Below are 25311 nucleotides of genomic sequence, written 5' to 3'. Positions count from 1 at the left end.
AATAGATTTAATCCCTCAGTACCTTCTCCAGCAACGTTCCCACCACTGACATCAGGCTCACTAGTATGTAGTTACTTGGAATATCCCTCCTACCCTTCTTGAGCAGGGGACAACATTAGCAACTCTCCAGTCCTCCGGCACTTCACCTGTGTTTAAGGATGCTACAAAGATATCTGTCAGGGCCCCAGTTATTTCCTCTCTTGCCTCCTTCAGCAACTGGGATAGATCCCATCCGGTCCTGGGGATTTGTCCACCTTAATATCCTTTAGCCTACCCAACACATCTTGCTGCCTTGTGTCACTGTGATCCAGAGTAAACAAACTTCTTTCTGTAATCTCAAGATTCATCATGTCTCTCTTCTCAGTGAACACTTATGCAAAGTAATCATTGAGAATCTCACCCATTTTCTCCGGTTTGACAGACAACCTTCCTTCCTTATCCTTTAGTGGACCAATCCTTTCTCTAGTTACCCTCTTGCCTCTTATATATGAATAAAAGGACTTGGGATTCTCCTTAATTCTGCTCACTAAAGTTATTTCATGACCTACCTTTTAGCCCACTTGAGTCCTCATTTAAGATTGGTCCTACTCTCCTGATTATTCCTCCAAAGCTTGTTCTGCTCTTAGCTGCCTGAACCTTATGTACACTTCCCTTTACCTCTTGGTTAGTCGCACAATTTCTCCTGTCATCCACAGTTCACAAACCTTGCCTTTTCTGTCCCTTGTTTTCAGAGGGACATGCCTATCCAGCACTATCTTCAACCTTTCTTTGAAAGGCTCCCACATATCAAATGTGGACTTCCCTTCAAATAGCTGTCCCCAATCCACATTTCCCAACTCCTGCCAAATTTTGATTAAATTGGTCTTGGCTCAGTTTAGTACTCTTCCCTTAGGACCAGCTTGGAACAGCTTGGCTGGGGGAGTAACACCATCTGGAGCACAAGTCTTCAGCACTATTGCTGGAATGTTGTCAGTGCCCATAGTCTTTGCAGTATCCAGTGTCTCCAATCGTTACTGGATATCACTTGGAGTAAAACTAATAATTGGCTGAAGATTAGTATCTGTAATGCTAGGGACTACTGGAGGAGGCTGAGATAGATAATCTACTTGGCACTTCTGGCTGAAGATTGCTGTAAAAGCTTCAGCCTTCTATTTTGCACTAATGGATGGGGATATTTGTGGAACCTCCTCTCCAGTGAGTTGTTTAATTGTCCGCCGCCATTCATGTCTGCAGAGCTTAGATCTGATCCGTCCGTTAGTTGCAGGATCTCTTGGCTCTGTCTATCACTTACTGCTTATGCTGTTTGGCATGCAAGTAGTGCTATTTCATGGCTTCACCAGGTTGACACCTCATCCTCAGGTATGCCTGCTCCTGGCATGCCTTTCCATTGAACCAGAATTGATCCCCTGGCTTGTTGGTAACGGTTGAGTGGGGTATATGCTGAGCCATGAGGTTACAGATTGTGCTGGAGTACAATTCTGCTGCTGTTGATGACCCACAACGCCTAAAGGATGCTGAGTCCTGAGTTGCTAGATGTGTTTGAAGTCTGTCCCATTTAGCACAGTGATAGTGCCGCACAACATGATGGATGTTATTTTCAATATGAAGGTGGGACTTAATTTCCATAAGGACTATGCAGTGGTCACTCTCACCAATACTGTCATGGATAGATGTATCTGTAGCTGGCAGATTGGTAAGGATGAGGTCAAGTATGTTTTTCCCTCTTGTTGGTTCCCTGATCACCTGCCACAGACCCAGTCTAGCAGCTATGTCCTTTAGACCCAGCTCAATCAGTGGTACTGCTGCTGAGTCATTCTTGGTTGTGGACATTGAAATCTCCCATCCAGAGTACATTTTGTGCTCTTACCATCCTCAGTGCTTCCTCCTGGATGTTGCTCAACTTGGAAAAGTAGTGATTCATCAGTTGAGTGAGACTATACTTGGCAATCAGCAGGATGTTTCCTTGCCCATGTTTAACCTGAAGCCATGAGACTTCATGGAGTCTGGAGTCAATGTTGAGGTTTCCCAGAGCAACTCGCTCCTGATTGTATACTGCTGTGCCACCACCTCTGCTGGATCTGTCCTGCCAGTGAGACAGGACATATGGTGATGTCTGTGGCATAGTCATACTCATGGGATCATAGAGTCAGGCTGTTGCTCTTCCAATTTTGGTATTAGCCCCCAAATGTTAGCGAGGATGACTTAGCGGGGTCGTCAGGGCTGTTTCTGCTGTTGTCTTTTCCGGTACCTAGGTTGATGCTAGGTGATACATCTGGTTTCATTTCTTTGAGACTTGGTAGTGATTAGTACAACTGAGTGGCTTACTAGGCTGTTTCAGAGGGCTGTTGAGAGTCGACCACACTGTTGTGGGCCTGTAGACACATGTAGGCCAGACCAGGTGAGGATGGCAGATGTCCTCCCCTAAAGGCCATTAGTGAACCTGATGGGTATTTCTGACAACTGACAATATTTCATGGTGATTAGTAAATTTTTAATTCCAGAATTTTAAAAATTGAATACAAATTCCACTATCTGTGGCAGGATTCAAACCCAGGTCCCCAGAACACTTATTGAGTTTCTGGATTAGTAATTTTAATGATAAAATGTTTTGGTTTTTTTTAACTACCATTACTTCCACCAGAACCTTATCAAATAAATTGGTGAATTAAAAATGGAATGGAATGGGAGGGGACACCTCAGATACTCTTTGGACATCCAAGACCAGTTTGATGCAGTTTTCATGAGCCATAAATACCACCTATGATGTAGTGAGTGGCCTAACCACTGGTTTCCAGCTCCCTATTTTACTTGTGTGGATCATTGTCCAGCCAGCTTGTAGTTATTGGATTTCTGAAAGGAGAACGGAACACGAATCAAGTTGTGATTGGTAGCAGGAGAAAACAAGAGGTGAATTCCCTGGCAGATTTGTTCCTCTGTATCCTTTCTACTGGTTGGTTTATGTATGACACAAAGCAATGTATTTGCACAGTTCTTATTCCTTAGCTCTTTAAAACACATACATTCAACTAAAAATAGGACTTGAGGTTGAAAAACAACAGGAAAGTTGCAGATTTTGCTGTGTGATCATGAACTCTTGAAAGAGGTGTTTTCTTTTTTTTAGTTAAAAATCACACAACACCAGGTTATAGTCCAACAGGTTTAATTGGAAGCACTAGCTTTCGGAGCACCACTCCTTCATCAGGTGGTTGTGGAGGGCACAATTCTAAGACACAGAATTTATAGCAAATGTTTACAGTGTGATGTAACTGAAATTATACATTGAAAAATACCTTGATTGTTTGTTGAGTCTTTCATCTTTTAGAATACCATGATAGTTTCACTTCTTTCCTATGTAAATCACAAAGCCTTTTTTAAAGAAAAGTTACATTCTCAGGTTAACTGTAACAATTGGTGTCAGTCAGATAATATGTGAAAGGTGTTAGCCCCCTGTGTTCCCTGTCTGTGCCATAATGTTTAGACTGATTTTAACCTAAAAAGTGAGTCAACAGAGTCTTACATGGATTCATGCAATTTTTGAGCAAAGTAAAATGTAACTCTGCAAGTACAAATTCCTCCAAAAACATATATGTATGTCTGTGTGTCTATCTGTCTGTCTGTCTGGGGTGAAGGGTTTTGAGTGTGAGAGAGAGTGTATATGTGTATGTGAGTGTAGAGTGTCTAAGTCTGTGTATACGTGTGGATGTGTATGTATGTTTGTGTGTAGGTGTGTGTGTGTGTTGTGCAATGGTGGCCACCTGTAGTGTGACATGAACTGAAGATCCCAGTTGAGGCCCTCCCTATGGGTATGGAACTTAGCTATCAGCCTCTGCACTGCTAAGTTCCATACCAATAGGCAGGGCCTCACCCGGGACTTTGGGTTCATGTCACACTACAGGTGACCACCATTGCACTACACACACAGACACACACAGAATTAGACACTCTATACTCACATACACACACATATACACTCTCTCTCGCACTCACAAATCCACCCCCCCAACCCAGACAGACAGACAGACAGACACATACACATGCCATATATACATTTGTGGAGTGAATTTGTTCTTGCAGAGTTACATTGTACTTTGCTCAAAATCTGCGTGACTCCATGTAAGACTCTGTTAACTCACTTTTTAGATTAGAATCAGTCGAAACATTATGGCACAGACAGGGAACACAGGGGACTAACACCTTTCACACATTATCTGACTGACACCAATTGTTGCAGTTAACCTGAGAATGTAACTTTTTAAAAAGTTTTGTGATTTACATATGAAAGAAGTGAAACTATCATGGTATTCTAACAGATGAAAGATTCAACAGACAATCAAGGTATTTTTCGATTTGTAATTTCAGTTACATCACACTGTAAACTTTGCTATAAATTCTGTGTCTTAGAATTGTGTCCTCCACAACCACCTGATGAAGGAGCAGCGCTCCGAAAGCTAGTGCTTCCAATTAAACCTGTTGGACTATAACCTGATGTTGTGCGATTTTTAACTTTGTACACCCCAGTTCAACACTGGCATCTCCAAATCATTTCTGTTTTAGGGCTTACAGAATGCAGGACAGCATACAGAAATCACGTGTGGGAGTAAACTTGACATTTTTCTGCAGCCCTTCAGAATTTGGGCCAACCTCCGAGAAACTGCATATGTATTTTGTGCCTAGGGTCCTCCTGGCCTGTGAGAAACTCACAATAAAAAGACAGAGGATAATTGTATTTCCAGCAAAACAAAAATTACGTTCAGTGTATTGCATGCTGATTTGCACCTCATTTGGAGAATAAAATCAGACTCAAAATATTTGTTATGAACCATGCGGCAAATTTCATGTCTAATTTTTATTTTTGTGCTTTTTAAAATGGTGGACTGAAATGAGAAAGAACTGTTTTAAAATCAACATGGCAAGCATCATTTAAATACCTACTTGGAAAAAGAAGTACAGAGGAACCCCGATTATCTGAAGGACACAGGCGGGGAATTTTTCATTCGGTTAATCAAATTCTGGAGAATCAAATGCCGGATAACACAGTTTAGCCAAGCATCGGGACGTTGCGATCTTGCCAGATAATCTGAAATTCAGATAATCGAATGCTGGCTAATCGAGGTTCCTTTGTAATTGGAATTTGAATAAATGTATGATTTTATTGTCACGTGTATTTTACAGTGAAAAAAACACTATAATACAACGAAACGCATTTCCACTGTTCCAGTTAGCTGCACCATTTTGAATGGTTTAAGAGTAAGAGAAAAACTGGAAAGATTTAGCTTAGAGAGTCTGGAAGTCCTAAGCTTACTCATCATCAACGAGGCCTGTACTGCCATCCATCCTGTATTGCCCCACTGCCAGCTACACTGGGCCCAACCAATGGTGAAGTGGTTACTCTTCAGTCGCCATCTTTCACCGCTGGGCCAGTTCTCCTCTGTCCACTGACTTAGTGCCATCTGTACCAGATCCATCAACGTCAGAGTCATCTCTTGTCACTGGGTCCATGTCACCGTTGATACCCTTTTGCCACCACTTCACCGCCTCCAGGGCTGGACCCACCCAATGATGAAGTCGCTGATTTTCAGGTAACCTCTTTCACTGCTGGACCTACCTGAAATGTTGCCTCAGATGATGTGGCAGCAGTCAATTCCAGTGCCAGGTCCCACGCTCGCTCCATTAAAGTAAGTGAGTGCTCACTGAAATACATTCTGGACTTACTCACTACTACCACTAGGTCCACACTGGGCCCACTCGATTCCAGTCTGGGCTCACTCACCAGCACCATGAGTCTGCATTGGGAATCCTGATTGGCGCCAATGCTGTCCATACTGAGATCAAGAGGTAAGTTAAGGAAAAGAGAAGAGAGTAAACAAAAAGAAAATAAGAAAAGGAAAAGATAAGCGATCGGAGCAAATGATCCCCGGTTCAGGAGCCCTAGGTTGCAGACAAACTAGAGTTGTGTAGATGGAGCTTTGACTGGAATAAGAGTTTGATTCGTCTAAGGACTAATGATCACTCATTGATGATAAAGGCCTTTTGTCTGCCAACAACTGTGCAGTTGGTTTTCAGATAACTAAACAATTTGTTGCTGGGAACAAGATACAAAACACTGACCAGGTTTTCAATACCCAGGAGCTCTTTCTCCATTCTCCATGGTAAACTACTTTAAACAGAACAAAACCAGTGTATCTTTCCTACAGTTTTTGTAAACTGTGACTTTTCATGGATAATCAAAGGTCTTTTGTTAGTGAACCAGCCACCCTGTGCTTCTCTCAAACTGGTGGAAGCATTTAGGAAAGAAAACTGAGAAGGAACATTCTGATCAACATGTACCAACTCAGTAGATCTTGCAAACAAAGTCTACTATAAAATGAAGGGCTTATGCTCAAAACATCGACTCTCCTGCTCCTCAGATGCTGCCTAACCAACTGTGCTTTTCCAGCACCACAAGTTTTGACTCTGTATTCCTCTATGACTCTACTGACCTGCTTTTCCAGATTCCATTTCTCCAATGTTTGTGTTTTTGTCGTGTGTGTGTGTGTGTAAGGGGGAGTTTTCAAGGGCATTATGAGTTTAATCAGTAGTGTTATATGCCAATGATTTGTACCTGCTTACTTGTAGGTAGAGTCTAATTATTTGTAAAAACTATTCTTAAGTACAGAAAACTATCAACCTGGGTCTGAAAATAAGGTACATTTGGAAATCGTTACACACTTTTAAAATAAAAGCTCTAAATCTTGTTATGGCTCTAAGAATAGTAGGACGTGATTACCAATGACCTCCCCCAACTGAGTTATGACATGGCCCTTGTGTTTTGCCTCCATACACAAATAACCTGAGTCTCTGATCAGCCCTACTCTTTACTTTGCTATCTCCTTGCCTTACATGCATTTGCAAAAACTTCTTTTTGATTTCCTTCCAGCTGTTTTGAGGTTTACAACATACTCTTGTTAGTTGTATTCTAATTTGAGTCAAAACTGAAAATAGTTCAAGCTGCACATCAACTCAATTTTAAGTTTGTTGAAAGGTCAAATGTTTCCCCATTATTTCATGGAATCATAGAATGTTGGGGGCAGTGGAAGTCAAAGGTCAGTTTGGTGGTGTGTCAGCTCAGAGTGTGACTCCTGGGGAAGGGTTGGAGGGGGCTGTCTACTATTTGTGTGGGATATGGCTGGACCCAGGTGAGGTGAGGGAGAAGGTTGGTGTTAGTTGTGTGTTTGTTCATGTGGGGAAATGAAGTGTTTTTGGGGATCAGTGGGAAGCGGGCGGGGGGTAGAGAAGAGAGTTCACTTTAACAAATGAAACAATCTGAAATCTCTTCAATCAAACTGTTTCTGATGTAAAATTACAATTATCCAGGCATTCAGCAGGTTTTAATCCAACTTAAGTTTTCTTCTTAGATCAGCAATTAAGGTAGGTCACAATCTTCTAAAATGTCTCACTGTAGTCCAAGAGTTGGATACATTTTTGTAGGATTCCAAATGCTACATAATTGCTTATCAGAAGTTTTAACTTTCTGGGTAATTACTGCTGTGTCAGTTGCATTGGGAATCTGCATGGTCCCTTCCACACAACTCTAGTCTACATTTCAGAAATGACTGTCTTCCTTTCAGAAGATTTGGGCCTCATTATTTCCTTCATGAAAACCCTGCATTATTTTGAATACCCTGTTAATGATGCTGTCATACCTGGCCACTCACTCAAAATCCATTCTGCTTTTAAAAGGACATATCCCATTTCTGCAGTTTAACTACACAACTGAAGTCTTTAATGCCTGTATATAATCTTGGTGTTTTTGCTAAAGTGTACTGCCCAGAATTAGTCACGTTACCCTTGTTTGGGCCAAATCAGCATTTTGTACAAGATTTGTGTGACTTCATTGCAAATTGAGTCATAGTTGGAGTGTAAAATACAGTCTTGTCAGTCTTTTTAACTTTACAGCCTTCTCGGCTTCACAGGCTAGTGTATATAAATCCCCAGGTCTCTATGTTCCTACGCCCCCTTCAATTTTGTGCCATTTAATTTATATTACTTCCCATATACCTGCCAAAATAACTAATTTTCATCTGCCGTGTGTCTACCTGTTTCACCAGTCTATGCCCTCCAGTCCCTCACCTTGCTTTACTGCATTTCATAGTTTTTATCATCAACACAATTTAAAATTATGTCCTTTATACTGAAATCCAAATAATTAACATTTTTCAAAAATATTTCAGAGAAAGAAGGAACTTACCTGATAACTGGCTAGATCTTTTTAAATGTATTATTGTCTCTTTTAATAAAGAAATTACTTCCCAAAGTAGAAATCTATGCATTAAGTGATTGCTGTCACTGTCAAATTTAAAGGGAGAAATTCACTTGAGAATTTTGCCGTTGGGTATTGCAATAATTTTAGCAGTACTAATTATGGGACTAATCATTTATAATATTGATATGATTACAGAACAGGATAATAAGATTCAGCTTTCAGCAAAATTAGTATGTAAATGAGTGTGAACTTAACAGACAATTAATACACATTCAGTAGCTGTTACAACTAATACTTGAAAAACTAAAACCTTTCAGATTTCTTTTTAAGCCTACATTTAAGTGCTGCAAAATGATGTTATGTATCAAAGCTAAGTTTCACCAGAATGCATTATTTCAGGCTGAATCTCCTTTTTGTGAAACATGATTTGATGGAAGAACAATTTTAGATTAGATTACTTACAGTGTGGAAACAGGCCCTTCGGCCCAACAAGTCCACACCAACCTGCCGAAGCCCAAGCCACCTCCCCTACATTTACCCCTGCCCCTAACACTACGGGCAACTTAGCATGGCGAATTCACCTGCACATTTTTTGGACTCCGGAGCACCCGGAGGAAACTCACGCAGACACTGGGAGAATGTGCAAACTCCACACAGTCAGTCGCCCGAGGCGGGAATTGAACCCGGGTCTCTGGTGCTGTGAGGAAGCAGTGCTAACCACTTTTCTTTAAATTAGATTAGATTAGATTACTTACAGTGTGGAAATAGGCCCTTTGGCCCAACAGTTCTCAGAAAAAATTTCCTGTCATTCTGAAACCTGTAGACCTTGCATGTTGACTGATTTGTGGCTGAAGCTTGAACCATGCCTGTCTGTCTGAAACACGATCACTTTTGAAAAATAGTACCAAATCGATTGTTGGTGTTGATTTGTACCTCAAAGCGCAAAATCAACCTGGTGTATGCATACTTGTCTATATTTTCAATTTTGATGGAGAATGCAGTACAAAATTGAGTTTGGAGTTGATCCAATTTTAGCAAATCATTATGCTGTGCTTGACAGTTCAATAATTGAATGAGCTTTTATGTCTTCTACTTGGTGTCAGAGGTATTGGTGTTTTCTTTCCCTTTTTAAATTTCTCCTCTCTAGAAAGCAACACTCAACCTATTTCTTTTTGGTTGGATGAAAGTCATGAACCTGTCACATAATTGCCTGAGCATTACAGGACAAATGCTCTGCCATCTGCTGTAATTGTTTTTGATTAAACACTAGAATCACATGAAAGCTTTTTTATAATAGCACCAATTTTTGTTTTTGTTATGTACTAAGGTTTACTGTTGTAGAAAACAAAATAAAGGTTTAGTTTCATTCTGGATCTTGCTTGTTCTAATGTTAATAGATTGATTGTAATTGCAATTCCAGAATTTTGAATTCAAATTTTGGCACCGACAAATGTGGGAATTGAACTCGAGTCTCCAGAACATTAGCTGGTTTTCTGGATTTTCAGACCAGTGACAGTACCCCCATACCACCACCCTCACAGGATAGGCGGGTTTTGTGTGTATGTGTATGTTTGTGTGTATAGTTAGTGGTGGTGAGGTGGGAGGTTCAATTGCATGGAAAATTATGGAAAAAATTAAAGTGTGGAGGGGAGGTGTTGCTCAGCAGAGGTTAAAGTTTCCAGAACAAGTGTGGAACGGGTCAGTAATCTAACTTTAGGCACAGCAGGCAAGAGGATAACTATGAGAAGGGGGCAGTCAACACAGGACTAATGGTACTTAAATGCACGGATTATTCAAGACCAGGTAAATGAGCTTGTTGTATCTGCCAATTTCAATCTGTGTAATGTTGTGGGTATCACAGGTGTGGCTGCAAGAGGATCAGGCCTGTGAACTAAATATCCAAGGATAGACAGGCAAATGGTCAGAGGGGTAGTGTTGACTTATTAGTAAATAAATTAAATTGATAGCAAGAAGTAATTATAGAGTCAGAAGACCTAGATTCTATGCGAGTAGAGGTGAGGAACTCCTGGCTGGAGTTGTGTACAGTTCTCCTAGCAGTACTCAGGATGTGGGGAAGAAAATAAATCAGGAGGTAGAAAAGGTATACAAGAAAGGCACTATTACAATAATCATGAGAACTTCAATATGCAACTAGACTGGGAAAATCAGGTTGGTAGTGGATCTCTAAGGATTTTGTGAAATGTCTACAAGTCTTTTTTTGAAGCAGCTTGTGGTAGAGCCTTGGGCAATAGGTAATTCTGGATTTTGTGATTTTATAATGAGGCAGGCTTGATTGGGGAGGAAAGGTGAAGGAACCCATAGGGAGCAGTGACCATAATATGCAAGCAGAAGCCATGCAGAAAGTAGTACAGTGCTGGTCTGAGGCAGCGGAAGACCTGTTCTGGGACTACCTGGAATTGATGGATTGGTCCATATTCAAGTATTCAGCAGCTAACCTAGGTGAGTACGCTACCATCATCACGGACTTTATTAACAAATGTGTAGAGGACTGCGTGCCAAAGAAGGCAATCCATAAGTTCCTCAACTGGAAACCATGGATGAACCAGACAGTCTATTGTTTACTGAAAAATGTGTTGCTGGAAAAGTGCAGCAGGTCAGGCAGCATCCAAGGAGCAGGAGAATCGACGTTTCGGGCATAAGCCCTTCTTTAGGAAGATGCCCAAAACGTCGATTCTCCTGCTCCTTGGATGCTGCCTGACCTGCTGCACTTTTTCAGCAACACATTTTTCAGCTCTGATCTCCAGCATCTGCAGTCCTCACTTTTTCCTAGTCTATTGTCTACTGAAGACCAGGCATGCAGCGTTTAAGTCAGACAACCCAGACCTTTACAGTAAATAATGATATGACCTCAGCAAGATCATTAAAGATGCCAAGAGCAATACTGAACTAAGGTAGAGACCTAAACTAACCACATGACACTCGCAGTCTGAGGCAAGGCCTGCATGGCGTGACTGGCTACAAAATCAAGCAAAACACTATAGTGGGCAAAAATACATCCCTCCCGGATGTGCTTAATGCTTTTTATGCTCGGTTTGAGCAGAAGGTCAGTGAAACTGTCACCTGCCCCGACAGCCCCAAACACACCTGTTCCCTCAGCCATTGCTGCAGATGTCAGACCTGCCTTCTTGAGAGTGAACCCACAGAAAGTGAAAAAGAAGGAAAGATGGAATCCCTGGCCGTGTACTTAGATCCTGTGTGGACCAGCCAGTGGGAATATTTGCTGACATTTTTGACCTCTCCTTGCTATCATCTGAAGTCACCACCGGCTTCAAGAAGACCGCCACCATCCTGATACTATAGAAGACACAATGCACATGTCACAGTGACTACCACTTGGTGGCTGTGATCTCTATAATTAAGAAGTGCTTCGAGAGGTTAGTCACAGCTCACATTAACTCTGACCTCCCAGCCTGTCTCCATCCCTTGCAATTTGCCTACCAGCGCAACCAGTCCACAGCAGACACTGTTTCCATCGCCCTATTGCTCATCTCTGGAGCAACTGGATAATAAGGATACCCATGTCAGGCTTCCACTTATTGATGACAGCTCTGCTTTCAACACTATAATCCCACACAAACTAATCTCCAAACTTTGAGACCTAAGTCTCTGCTCCATCTTCTGCAACTGGATCCTTGACTTCCTGACCCACAGGAATCAGTGAAGATAGGCAACAGCACCTCCTCCATGAAAATCCTCAACACCAGCACCCCACAAGGATGCATACTCAGCCCCCTACCATACTCCCTGTGTACTCATGGCTGTGTGACAAAATTTCATCCAAACTTGTTCTACAAGTTTACTGACAACACCACTGTTGTAGGTCGGATATTAAACCGTGCTGAGACAAAATGTAGGAAAGATAGGGTGCTTGGTGACATGGTACAAAGATAACAATCTTTCCATCAATGTCAGCAAACCCAAAGAGCTGATCATTGATTATAGGAAGCCAATGGAGCTGGCGTGAAGGTGGTCGAAAACGTCATGTTCTAGGAGTGATAATCACCAACAATCTTTACTGGACCACCCATAGTGATGTGATGGTCAAGAAGGCACAACAATGCCTCTTCTTCCTCAGGAAGTGAAGGAAATTTGGCATGTCCATAAGGGTCCTTACCAACTTTTACAGATGCACCATAGAAAGCATTCTATCCGGATGCATCATGGCTCGGTACAGCAATTGCTTTGCCCAGGACTGTTAGAAACTACAGGAAGTTGTGAACACAGCACAGACCATCACACAAGCCAACCTTGCCTCTATTGATTCCATCAACACTCTTGTTGCCAGGGAAAGGCAGCCAACATAATCAAAGTTACCAACATCATCACCAACCAGTTATCTCTTCCAACTTCTTCTTTATGGCAGAAGTTACAAAAGTTTAAACACATGTACTAACATGTTCAAGAATAGTTTCTTTCTCGCTGTTGTTAGACTGCTGAATGGACATCTCAAATTTCAGACCTAATGTTTATGTTGCTTTTTGTGCACTTTCTTTGCAGCCATAACTTTGTATTCCTTGCTCTGTTCAATCACCCTATGATCTTTGTGTCTTTGTATGTTATGATCTGCTGTACTGCAGGCAAAACAAAACTTTTCACTGAACTTAGGTACATGTGACAATAAATCAAATCAAAATATGATAGAATTTACCCTGCAGTTTGAGAGGGAGAAGATTGAATCAGGTATAATTTTATTGCAATTAAGTAAAGGTAACTACAAAGATATATGGGAGGCCAGAGTTGATTGGAAGAGGAGCCTAGCAAGGAAGATGGTGGAGCCACATGGTAGATCTTTCTGGATGTAATTTGGATGGCACTATAGAAATCCAAAGGAAAGAGAAACATACCAAAGGGAGGATGAAGCAACCATAGGAAACGATGGAAATTAGGAACAGCAATTTGGCAAAATGAAAGCACACACTGTGATGAAGATTAGTGGGAAATCAGGATTGTGAAACCTTCAAAAACCAGCAGAGGATAACTGAAAAGGCAATAAGGTGGGGAAAAAGTTAAATATGAGGGTACTATAAAACAAAATTGCAGGAGTTTTTTTTAGATAGCTGAAAGGTAAGAGAGAGGCAGGAGTAGACATTGGACCATTGGAAAATGAGGCTGGAGAATTAGTAATAAGAATCAAAAGGAACTGAATATGTACTTGAGTGTTCACAGGAAGACACCAGAAACACAACAAAACATGAAGAGAATTGGGGCCAGAGGTCAGTGTAGTGGCTGTCACCTGAGGTGAAGGTGTTGGGGAAGCTGAGAGGTCTGAAGGCAGATAATACACCCAGGGTTCTGAATGAGATAGCTGGGAAATTATAGAGACATAGTGGCGGTCTTTCAAGAATTGCTGGAGTCAGGGAGGGTCGAGAGACAGGAAAATGGCTAACATAATTCCTCTGTTTAAGAAGGGAGAGATGCAGAAGACAGGAAACCATAGTGTGGTTAGCCTGACCTCAGTCGTGAATAAGATTTTAGAGTTCGTTATTAAGAATGAGATTGCAGAATATTTGGAAGTGCATTGTAAAATAGTGTGGGATCAGCACAGCTTCGTAAGAGGAGGTCATGTCTGACAAATCTGTTAGAATTTTTGTAGAGACAATGGACGTGGTCTATTTGGATTTCCAGAAAGACTTTGACAAGGTGCCACATTGGAGACTGCTAAATAAGATAAGAGCCCATGGTGTTAGGGTGAGGCACTGGCATGGGTAGAGGATTGACTGACTGGCAGAAGGCTGAGAATGGGGATAAAGAGCTCTTCCTCTGAATAACAGTTGTGACTAAGTGGAGTTCCACAGAGGTTTGTGTTGGGACCACAGATATTAACGTTAAACATTAAGGATCTAGACAAAGGAACTGAGGGCATTGTTGCTGAGTGAGCAGATGACACAAAGATAGATAGACGGAGTGGTAGTTTTGAGGAAGTGGGGAAGCTGCAGAAAGACTTCGAAATGCAAAGTAAGTGGGCAAAGAAGTGACAGATGGATTATAATGTGGGGAAGTGTGAGGTTGCGTCCTTTAATAAGAAGAATAGAGGTGTAATCTATTTTCTAAGCTGGGAAAGACTTCGGACGTCTGAAGCACTAAGGAACCTGGGAGTTCTAATTCAAGATTCTCTTGAGGTTAACGTGCAGGTTCACTTAGTATTTAGGAAGGCAAATGTAGTGTTTTGCATTTATTTCAAGAGGGCTAGATTACAAGAGTGTAGATGTCCTGCTGAGGCTGTCTGGACTCTAGTCAGACTGCATTTGGAAAATTGTGAGCAGTTTTGGGCCCTGTATCTCAGAAAGGAAGAACTGGCATTGGAGGGATCCAGAAGAGGTTCATAAGAATGGTTGTGGGAATGAATAGCTCATCAAATGGGGAACAGATGATATCTGTGTGGCTGTACTTGATAGAGTTTAGAAGGATGAAGGGGGGGTGTAATTGAAACTTACAGAATATCTAGAGGCCTGTATAGAGTGAACATGGAGAAGGTGTTGCCACTAGTAGGAGAGACTAGGACATAAGGGCACAACCTCCGAGTGAAGAGGCATTCCTTTAAAACTGAGAGGAGGAGGAATTTCTTCAGCCAGTGGGTGGTGAAGCTGCGGAAGTCATTGCTGCAGATGCCAGTGGAGCCCAAGTCATTGAATGTATTTAAGACAGCGATAGGTTCTTTATTAGTGAAGGGATCGAAAGTTATGGGGAGAGATGGAAGAATGGGGTTGAGAAACATATCAGCCATGATCGAAAGGTGGAGCAAACTTGATGGGCCAAATAGCCTAATTCTGCTCCTGTATCTAATGTTCATTAGGTTCCATTAAATTGGAAAATGCTGGAAGTACTCTGACCAGGATTTGGGTCATGTCACAGCTTTCTGCTTATTCTGTCCAAAGTTAGAAGCCAAAACAGTCTATATTGCATACAAAAATAAACTAATTTCTCTTGTGCATTTTCTTAGCTCCTACTGTGCTGTTTGCCATTGCCTGGCCTAAAACTCCTACAACGTGTTACGTCTGTGACTGTGACTGCAAAATGATTGGAAGCCTGTCCAATTTTAGTGGAAGTCTGTAGGTGGCCTGTGAGGACGCCCTCAATCAGCTCCAAACCTGAAAGGCTCACCCTTAGACTGAACTATATTGGGAAAGACAATTGTAACCAAGGTTATTTAGCTGATGAGCAATAGCAAAGAATTTGCAGAGCGGCAGCGGTGGGATCACCAGTGCTGTCATCCTTCAAGAGGACAGCAGGTTTATGCTGCACTGAACCACTACCACTGTGTTAGTTGGTGATGGACTCCTTCGTCCTTTTTGACTTTGGACATGGGCTTGGTAGCAGCCAAAGTACCAGACCTTTCATTGGGTATACCCACCAGTTGTCTTCTGCAGTCTGCTCCATTGAGTTTCTCAGCTGAGTTCTCTGCAACAGAGAATGTGCTGCATTATTTGGTTAGGCTAAGGCCACAATTAGTGTATTGTGTCTACATCTGATCACCTCTTTTTGGGGAAGGATGTATGGGTTATTGAGAGGTTACAGAGAAGATTTGCCTGAATTGTTCTAAGTTTGAGGGATTTTAGTTGTAAAATCAAGTAGGAGAATGTAGAATTGTTCTCCTTGAAGCAAAGCACGTAAAGGGAGATTTAATAGAGATGCACAAGATTATGACAGATTTGAGTTTGGTAGGCAAGGAATAATTTCCCATTAGTTTGAGTATACAAGGCCTGGGGCAAAGAATTTAAAGTCTTGGGCAAGACATAGAAAAGGAAGAACTTTTTTTAGGCAGCACATGGTAACTTAGTATTCATGAAGGGATTGGATATGAAGGTGGATCAGTGATTTGAAAATTAAATTTGACAGATACTTGATGGAGGCAGTTTGAGGAGTGGGATTATCCGGATTGTTCCTCAGAGAACTAGCATAGTTCTGTAGAGCGGAATCATCACTTTCTGTATTTTTAATACTCAATAACAGTTTTAGTATCTGAGCTGCAAGCTGTGAGTGAGAAAGTGAGTGCCTGCGTTTCTTATTCTTCATTGTATTCTTGCTCTTCCACTTGTTCTTTTCAATTACAGCCTGGCCAGCTTATAGTTATTGGGTATTTAAAAAGAGAAAAGATGGATTTCAGCAGGAAATGAGTGAAGTAAGAGGTGAATGTTTACATAGAAGCTTAATTCAAAGTCAGAAGATATTGTGGAATGAAGGATAAATGGGATGTGAGTAGGAAGTATAATTATAATGATGATGATCATTTCTATTATGTGGAGAAGCTGGAGTTGGACTGGGGTGGACAAAGTCAAAAATCAAACTATACCAGGTTATAGTCCAACAGGTTTATTTGAAATTGCAATTTCAAATAAACGTGTTGGACTATAACCCGGGTGTAATTTGATTTTTGACCTTAATTTCTGCTGTTAAGTCCCGGTGCTGCCAAAGTCCTCAGCATTTATCAGTTCAGTGATCATGAACACCATCTCTGCAATGAGGTAAGGGAATGCAGCCACATCTATCCTTGGATCCTGCCGCCTTCAACTGCCCTTGAACTCAATCTGCTGTGTGAGCCAAGGCCAGTCAAAGAAGGCTGTTCAGAGCGCAGTAAGTTTATTTCTCTGCCTTCCACTACACCTAAGAGCAGACCCAAACTTCGCAGCTGGGGTGGAGAGATGGTGTTTGGCTGACAGACTTGGTTATATCAAGGTGCCTAGACCTGCTGTGTGTCCTGTCCATATGTATGCTTACCACTCTCAGTTTGAACTTTCACAAGCATTATGATCACTGGGATGAGCGGTGGTCAAGGTGGTGTGTGGAGGGTCTATCCATCTCTGTACCTTGGGAAGAAGCTTCTTGGGGTCCTTTGTATTAGTCCACATGCTCAGGTGAAGACCTTCCCACTACAGCTTGCAGACCCTACAATAGAGGTACCAGTACCCCAAAAAGTGTCAAGAAATGTTTGCACTACACACGTGTCAGACAGCAACCATAAGCAACAGGAGAGAATCTAATCACAATCCCATGACATTCATTTGCCTATCATTACTTTCCCTGCTGCTATTAACATCCTTGCAGTTACTGTCAATGTTAGACAACTGCAGAAGGGAAAGAATGCTTTGTCAGGTGGGTATCTCTTAACTTGTCATGATCTGCTGTTTCCTTTGTGAGTTATTTTCACTGTCCATGTGTATAGCTGTACAAGATTAGATTACTTACAGTGTGGAAACAGGCCCTCTGGCCCTACAAGTCCACACCGACCCGCCGAAGCGCAACCCACCCAGACCCTTTCCCCTACATTTACCCCTTTACCTAACACTACGGGCAATTTAGTATGGCCAATTCACCTAACCTGCACATCTTTGGACTGTGGGAGGAAACCGGAGCACCCGGAGGAAACCCACGCAGACAAGGGGAGAATATGCAAACTTCACACAGTCAGTCGCCTGAGTCGGGAATTGAACCCGGGTCTCAGGCGCTGTGAGACAGCAGTGCTAACCACTGTGCCACCGTGCCACCCACAACATTAACAGTTGTGAAGTGGAGAAAAGTATCTGTCATTAATGTGATGGATAACTATGATTGATTGACGGCTTCTTGAGAAAGTAAGAGGGCCAATGATGAGTTAGCTATTGCTGTATTCCTAGCCTCTAACTTGTGCTTGTAGCCACAATGTTTATATAGCTGATGCAATTCAGCTTCTAGTTGGATATTATCTTCTTCAAACCATTTAGAGATGGTATTACAAACCTCCTAGAGCAGGAGGAACTTGAATCCAGGACTCCTGGTTCATAGCTAGGGGAATTACCACAAAAGCCCCCTCAAAGAGCTGACACAGCATGCTACAGGTATTTTTAATTAACTGAAGATTTGTTATGATACACCCCAATGCCTTCTGGATCAGATGTAGAATTACTACCTCAAGAGACCTAGCAAGTTTCTGGTTAGTGGTAAGCTACAGGATGTTGAATACCTTTTTTCTTTGGTTGGTGATTCAAGGCCAGGACTAGCAGGTGATTTCATTTCCTCTAAGAGGCCACAAGCTCCACCAACTTAGCAAAATCGTGTGTGGTTTGAATTTGCCTATGGGCTTGCTTCCTCCATATGTCTCCTCAGTTGCCTAATCTTGACAGAAACTAGAATGGGAGTGGAGTTCTGAAACCAGTTCCTCCCACCATTCTTCAACACCTACTGAGTTGACCCACTTTGGCAAAAATACAGGCACTGCTTTTGTTGTTTTTATGCGTGTATCACTTAATCCTGTACTGTGATTTGGGTGTCCATTTTCAGGGGCTACTGAGTTTCACTAGCTTATATCCTCAGTTTCTATGATGCATAAGCACTTGAAAACCAACTTATCAAAGGTAATTATGTACTCAATATCAGCAATCTTCATGACCTGTGGACACAGGTACATATCTATAATGATCATATGGGATGTATAGATAATTGGCAATGTACTCCAATTTCAACTTGATAAATATTAGTCAAATTGCATTCTCACCTGCAATAGAACACTTTTTTAATTGATTTTTCTAATTAGACCAAGTGAGTTTCTTCCTGCAGACTGCAGGAAATGCCCTTGTCACCCATAACCACTAACAACTTCACAATTAAGATAGTAAAACTGAAATGCTATTCACAGCATGTATTGAGGGAGAAGTAAGAGTTAATGCTTTGAGTCCAATATGACTTCTTCAGAGCAAAAGAGGATAGGAAAACCAACAGATTCTATACTGTAAAAAGGAAGTGGAAAGAGAAGGAGCAAGTGGAACAGATAGTAAGGGTTTCCAAAATAAAAGGCAAGGGAAATGCTAATGGTAGGTTGAGGAAGGATATAGATGAAGAGCAGATGTTAACTGCAGAAGATGGGCCAGCTCTTCTAAGAGCATACCTATGGAAACAAGACCCTTGGAGAATTGGTATTGCAGTGGGGCTTTGTGTGTGTGCATGCACACCCATGCATGCCTTGGGGGGTGGTGGGCTGGGCGGAGGAAACCAGGTAGTAATCAAAATGGAGGACAGAGTTCATGTTGAACTCCGAGTTCAGCCCTGAAGCTCAAAGTGCCTAAGTAGAAAATGAGGTACTGATCTTTGAGCGTGCGTTGGGCATCGCTGAAACACTGCTGCGACACTAGAACAGAAGTGTTATCCTGAGAACAAAATGATGTATTAATGAAGCAGAGCATTGGGTTCATGCCTGTTGAAGGTGGCAGAATCAGAACAGATATGGTGGTGGCTTAGTTTTTCCTCAACTGGATTCTTCTCTCCCTACCCCCTCCCTCCGAGATTAACAGAATCTTCAACCAGGTCAGAACTACTTCCCACACTTCTTCCCCCATCTCTTTTCCTCATTCCCAGAACAACAATACAGTTCCCTTTTGTCATTATCTTCTACCCCACTAACTTTCACATGCAAAGGATTATCCTCTGCATTGCCCATTTCCATCACTGTCAGGATGCGCAACCAAACACATATTCCCTCTCCTGTTAGTAATGCACAGAGAAGACTGGAGCCACAGTAATATTTTTGTCCAGTCCTCTGTCCTCCCAACTCCCCTTCACCACATCTCTGTGGCACCTTTTCATGCAATCACAGAAGCTGTTACACTCGCTTCTTTATTTCGTCACTCTCCAAGGCCCCAAATACACTTTTCATGTGAACTAGAGTTAGTTGTATGACTTTTAATTTAGTTCTGTATATGCTATTTGTAATGTCATCTCCTGTACATGATTGAAACCAAAAGTGGACTGCATGACCATTTCTTGGAAACCCTCTGCGCTGTCTGCAAGAATGGCCCCAACCTTCTGGTCAGTTGCCATTTCAATACATTATGTGACTCTCATTGTCAGTCTTAGGCCTGCTGTAGTGCTCCAGTGAAGCCCAACACAAGCTGAACAAACAGCACCATGTTTTCTGCTTACGTTCTTAGCAACTTTCAAGTTTCAATGATACATTAAACACTTCAGACCATGAACTTTCTCCTCCATTTTGATTATTCCCTCTTCCTGCATCCTAACAACCCCTTAGTATCTTGTTTGCAAGAGTTTGCTTTCAGCAGACCAGATCTATTTTGTACAATTAACAACTGCGCTTCATGTATGCCACTCACATACCTACCATGAGCACACCCCTTCCCTTCCCTTTTGCTCTGGACACCCTTACCATCTGTCGTCCCACTTGCTCCTCCCACTTCACATTACAGCAAAAAACTCAGTGATTTATCAAGCTCCTTCAGTTCTGAAGAATAGTTATTTTGGATTCAAAACATGAGCTCGGTTTCGATCTATAAATGTTGCCAGACTTGTAAAGTTACTTTGTATTTTATATCTTCAACATGCTTTTGCTTTTGCTATCGGTATAGGCAACAAATGCTTGTATAGCCAGCCACCCCAACATCCTGAGAATTTGTTTTGAAAGTTTGGTGGTAAATCTGTTGAAAACTAAATATTACAAGAAGAAAAAATGGACAAAATAATATTTTATCACATTCCATTGTTTTGCTGACTCTATATCTCTGTCTTTTTTCCAGTTGGACATTCCCCCTTGATTCAGAATCTAAGTACAAAAGGTAACCACACATATACGTGTTATAATGTAAATTCAGTTTCTGAAATATCATTGATTTTAATTGATTTGTGACATTTTAATGAAAGCTAACAAGGAAAAGAGCATAATTATGAAACCTTTCCAAGAATCTCCTTACATGATTTTAAAAAGAGCTACTGTATGCCTATAAATTTATTCTGAGAAATATAATTTATTTTTGTGTAAATTAGAAACCATTTATTTCTACTGTGATAATAAACAACACCCTAGATTATACCGTGGCTCAGTCGCTCCCCTTCTATTTTCATCTGAGTGACAATGATTGTAACAGGACTAGATAGGGTAAACGTAGAAAGGATATTCCCGATGACCAGAACCAGGGGTCACAGTCTGAGAATATGAGGCCATTTAGGACTGAGATGAAGAGAAATATCATCTCAGAGATTTGGTGAGCCTGTGGAATTCTCTACCACAGAAAGTGATAGAGGTTAAAACATTGGATGCTTTCAAAAAGGAAATAGATATAGTTCTTTGGACAAATGGGATCAAAGAGTGTTGGGCAAAGTAGCAACAGGGTACTGAGTTGTCTGATCAGCCATGATCATATTAATTGCTGGAGTAAGCATAAAGAGCCGAATAACTTATTTCTGCTCCTAATTTCTACATTTCTTTGTTTGCAAGTCAGTTTGCTCTAAGTAGCAGGAAATGAAACTATGGCTTCGTCAGTTCGAATAGTATCTGACAATACATCTATTCACTTTCTTTATTGTTTGCTTCATGGAAAATCATTTATTGCCTTTCCCTAATTTCCCACTGGACAGTTGAGAGTCCAGTCTTTTGCTCACGATCTGGAGTCACAGGCCAGGCCAGGTAAGGATGGCAGATTTTCTTCCCTGAAGGCCATTCATGAACAAGATGGCTTTAGGCTAGCTTCTTCTTCCAGATTTTTACTGAATTCAAATTTCACCATCTTCCAGGTTGGGATTCAAACTTGTCTCTAAAACATTAGCCTGTGTTCTGGATTACTAGTTCAGTGGAATTACCACTTCACCACTGCCTCTCCTGAACTACGATTCTGTGAATTATGCAAACTTTGTTAATATTTTGTGACCTGAATTGAGAACATCCATTATACCTTAGTGAATCAATTGCTCCATACAGTGTGCTTCTAAATTCCTTGTGCAATTTTGAGCTTGGATAATTTTGGGTAGAAAGTTTTGTAATTGCTAACTGATTTCCCAAGCGGTGTATTTTTGATGCAATGAACAGTGGATTTCTGACCACAACCATCCTAATCTGCTTACCATAACACACACTTTCTCAACAATAACTGTTTGTTTGTATTCAGGGAATTATAACAACAAGACTCACATTGAAAAAGAAAGGCTTATGAATTACGCTTTCATATACCATTCACAGTTTGTTCCCATCATGTGTACGTCCAAAGAACCCAAAGATTACATTTCTCCAAGGACCGTATAAACACCCTCTGTTAATTTTCTGGACTAGTTTTGCTTCTGGTTCAGTTGCCAGCTTGCTTTTTGCTCTCTGAGAAAAAAAAGTTTGATATTTGAGTTTTAGTTTGGTCTCCTGTTTCCATTCCTTTCTTTCTTTGCTAAGAGGGTGATATTTTTAAGATGTCCTTACAGGATTGCCATTCTTAAAGATGTATTAATCAGTGTAAATTCTTCTGAGTCATATATTACAGCAACCAAATAAGAGATGCTAAATATTATGATGTATGGAGGGGTGATTTGGTCAAAGTGTGGGATTTTTGATTGTCTTAAATTAGAAGGAAGAAGTTTTAGGAACTGCAGAACATGGGGAGAAAGGATGAACACATGGTTGGTAATGAAGCAATGGAGGGGATGCACAAAGGCTTGAGCCAGGGAATTATGCATTCCATAGGGGAGCAGAAGTAATACAGAGAGGTGAAACTATGAAAGGGTTTCATCACGAGGCATTGAATTTTAAACTGGAGACTTTGAACTAGAAAGAACAGGAGTGGTAGGTCCTGAGTGGGATTCAGTAAGCTAATGTTTCCTGATTGCAGAGGATGAAGACCAATGATTAAACAACCTTTTACCCATTTATTGTGCGTAGAACGTCTTAGACCTATGTGCTATTCATTCCTTAATGTGCCTCAGATTGATGCACTTGTATTGACTTGATCACAAGATCTTAACACTAAACTCTTCAGCCATCTAACCTTTCCAGTCAGGAATTTTGAGCTATCTTAACAGTTGTGTAGGAGTGATTAATGCACAGGGAAGAGTTTCACCTGAATGGAGGCAAGAAAGACTTGAAAGTCATTCTTTGTTACAAAGAATCTACTGATAGATAATCAAATACCAAAATTGGAAATATGTAAGGGAGCTGGAATCAGTTGTGATGATACAACAGGTTATGACAGACTGAAGACATTTTTTTCACTTGCGGAAACTGTGACACATCCATCACTGGATATTGGAGTTAATGGCAATTCAGGAGGGGGAAGGGGAACTTTTTGCTAGTTGGATGAATATCTAGCAGAAAGAAAGATGATTGTGGTTGTTGAAGGTCCGTCATTTCAGCTCGAGGATATCTCTGCATGTTTTCCTCAGCATAGTGTCCTAGACCAAACCACCTTCAGCTGCTTAATTAATGACTTTCCCTCCATCATAAAGTGGGGATATTCACTGGTTGATTGTGCAATGGCCAGCACCATTCATGACTCCTCAGACACTGAAGCAATCCGTTTTCAAATGCAGCAAGACCTGAACAAGAACCAGGTTTGAGTTGATAAGTGGCAAGTAATACTTGATTGTGAAAATTCTGCAGTGATAATGCCATTATATGTCAAGGGGTAATGATTAGATTTCATTCTTTTGGAGATGGTCACTACTCGGCATGTGTATGGCTTGAAGTTTTTCATTCATTCATTCATTCATTCATTCATTCAAGCAACTCTACCAGGGCCAGCATGTATTGCCCATCCCTAGTTCTCCTTGAGAAGGTGATAGTGAGCTGTTGTCTTGAATTGTTACAGCCCATGTGCTTTTCAAGCAGGCTCAATGCCACCTTCATCAGAGCAATTAGGGATGGACAGTAAATGTTGATTCAGTCAATGACACCCATGTCCCATGAATGAATTATAAAACAAATTGAATCACACAATTGCCCAGCAATGACTATCTGCAACAGGAGAAAATCCAATCACCATCCCTTGATATCCAGTGACATTATCATTGTAAAATAGAGTCGTAGAGTCATTCAGTGCAGAAGCAGACCCTTCAGCCCAACTCATCCATGCTAACTAGGTTTTCTAAACTGTACTGGTTCCTTTTATGTGCACTTGGTCCATATCCTCCTATACCTTTTTTTTTTATCTAAGTACCTGAACAAATTGTAGTGAATGGAATGAGGTCAGCCAGGTGGGCCTCACAGACCTAATCACTGAGCCCTGGCTGACGTATACAAACAGGAGTGCTAGACATTCTGAGAGCTGACTCTCGAGCAGTTTCAAGTACTATGAGTGTGTAAATAAAAGTGACTTGGAGATGGGATATCAGGCTCTATTAATGTTGTAATTTTACTCACCTCAACCACTTCCTCTGGCAGCTAATTCCATATGTGCATTATCCTCTGTGGAAAAAGTTATCCCTAAGGTCCCTTTTTAAATCTTCCCCTCTCACCTTTAAGTTATGACCCCTAATGTTGGACTCCCCTACCCTGTGAAAAAGATCTTGTTTATGCATTTTATCTATGCCCTTACTAACCGTGCCTCCTTTAGTTCCATCCAAATCATTAATGTAAATGACCAACAACAGTGGACCCAGCATGATCCCTGTGGCATACTACTGGCCAAAGTCCTCCAGTCTGATCACAATCCTCTATTACCATCCTCTATCTCTTACCGTCAAGCCAATTTGGTATCAGTTGGCTGGCTGTTCTTGGATCCCATGTGATCTAACCTTACTAATCAGTATACTACATGGAACTTCTTCGAAGGCCTTACTAAAGACTATGTTGAAAACATCTACTGCTCTGCCTTCATCTACCTTCTTGATCACCTCCTCAAAAAAACCTCAAGTTTGAGAGACTCTTTCCCACACAAAAGGATCCCTACTATCAACATCATGTTGGTTACCATTGACCAGAAATTGAATGTGCCCAGCCATATATACACATACCGAAGCTACAAAAACAGGTCAAGACGAGGAATTCTGTGGCGAGTAACTCCTCTGTTTCCTCAATGCCTGTTTACCATTTATAAGGCACAAATCAAGAATGTGATGGGAAAACTTTCCATTTTCCTGGATAGGTGCAACTCCAATAACACTCATTCAGGATAAAGCAGCTGCTTGATTGGCACCTCATCCATCACCTTAAGTATTCACTCCCTTCATCACTAATGCAGAGTGGCAGCAGAGGAGGCCATGTACAAGATGCACTGTAGCAACTCACCAAGGCTCACCTTGACAGTACTTTCCAAACCCACAACCTATGCAGCTTAGAAGGACAAGGACAGCAGATGAATGGGAGCATGACAGTC

At 41.3% G+C, this 25311-nt stretch overlaps 1 protein-coding gene across 2 annotated transcripts in view; it reads left to right on the top strand.

The window, feature by feature from the left end:
- Positions 1–25311, top strand: part of rtn1a (reticulon 1a) — a 246483-nt gene that overhangs the window by 51409 nt on the left and 169763 nt on the right. Inside the window, exon 2 of one of the 2 annotated variants that reach the window (XM_060829319.1) lies at positions 20761–20799. The exons of the other annotated variant lie outside the window; for it this stretch is intronic. Coding sequence (XP_060685302.1) covers positions 20761–20799 — 39 coding nt within the window. The remainder of the gene's footprint in view (positions 1–20760; positions 20800–25311) is intronic. 2 annotated transcript variants of the gene reach the window in all.

The sequence above is a fragment of the Hemiscyllium ocellatum genome, chromosome 8, assembly GCF_020745735.1.
Source record: "Hemiscyllium ocellatum isolate sHemOce1 chromosome 8, sHemOce1.pat.X.cur, whole genome shotgun sequence".
NCBI classification, from domain to species: Eukaryota; Metazoa; Chordata; class Chondrichthyes; order Orectolobiformes; family Hemiscylliidae; genus Hemiscyllium; species Hemiscyllium ocellatum.
This window is presented reverse-complemented; position numbering and strand designations above follow the sequence as displayed.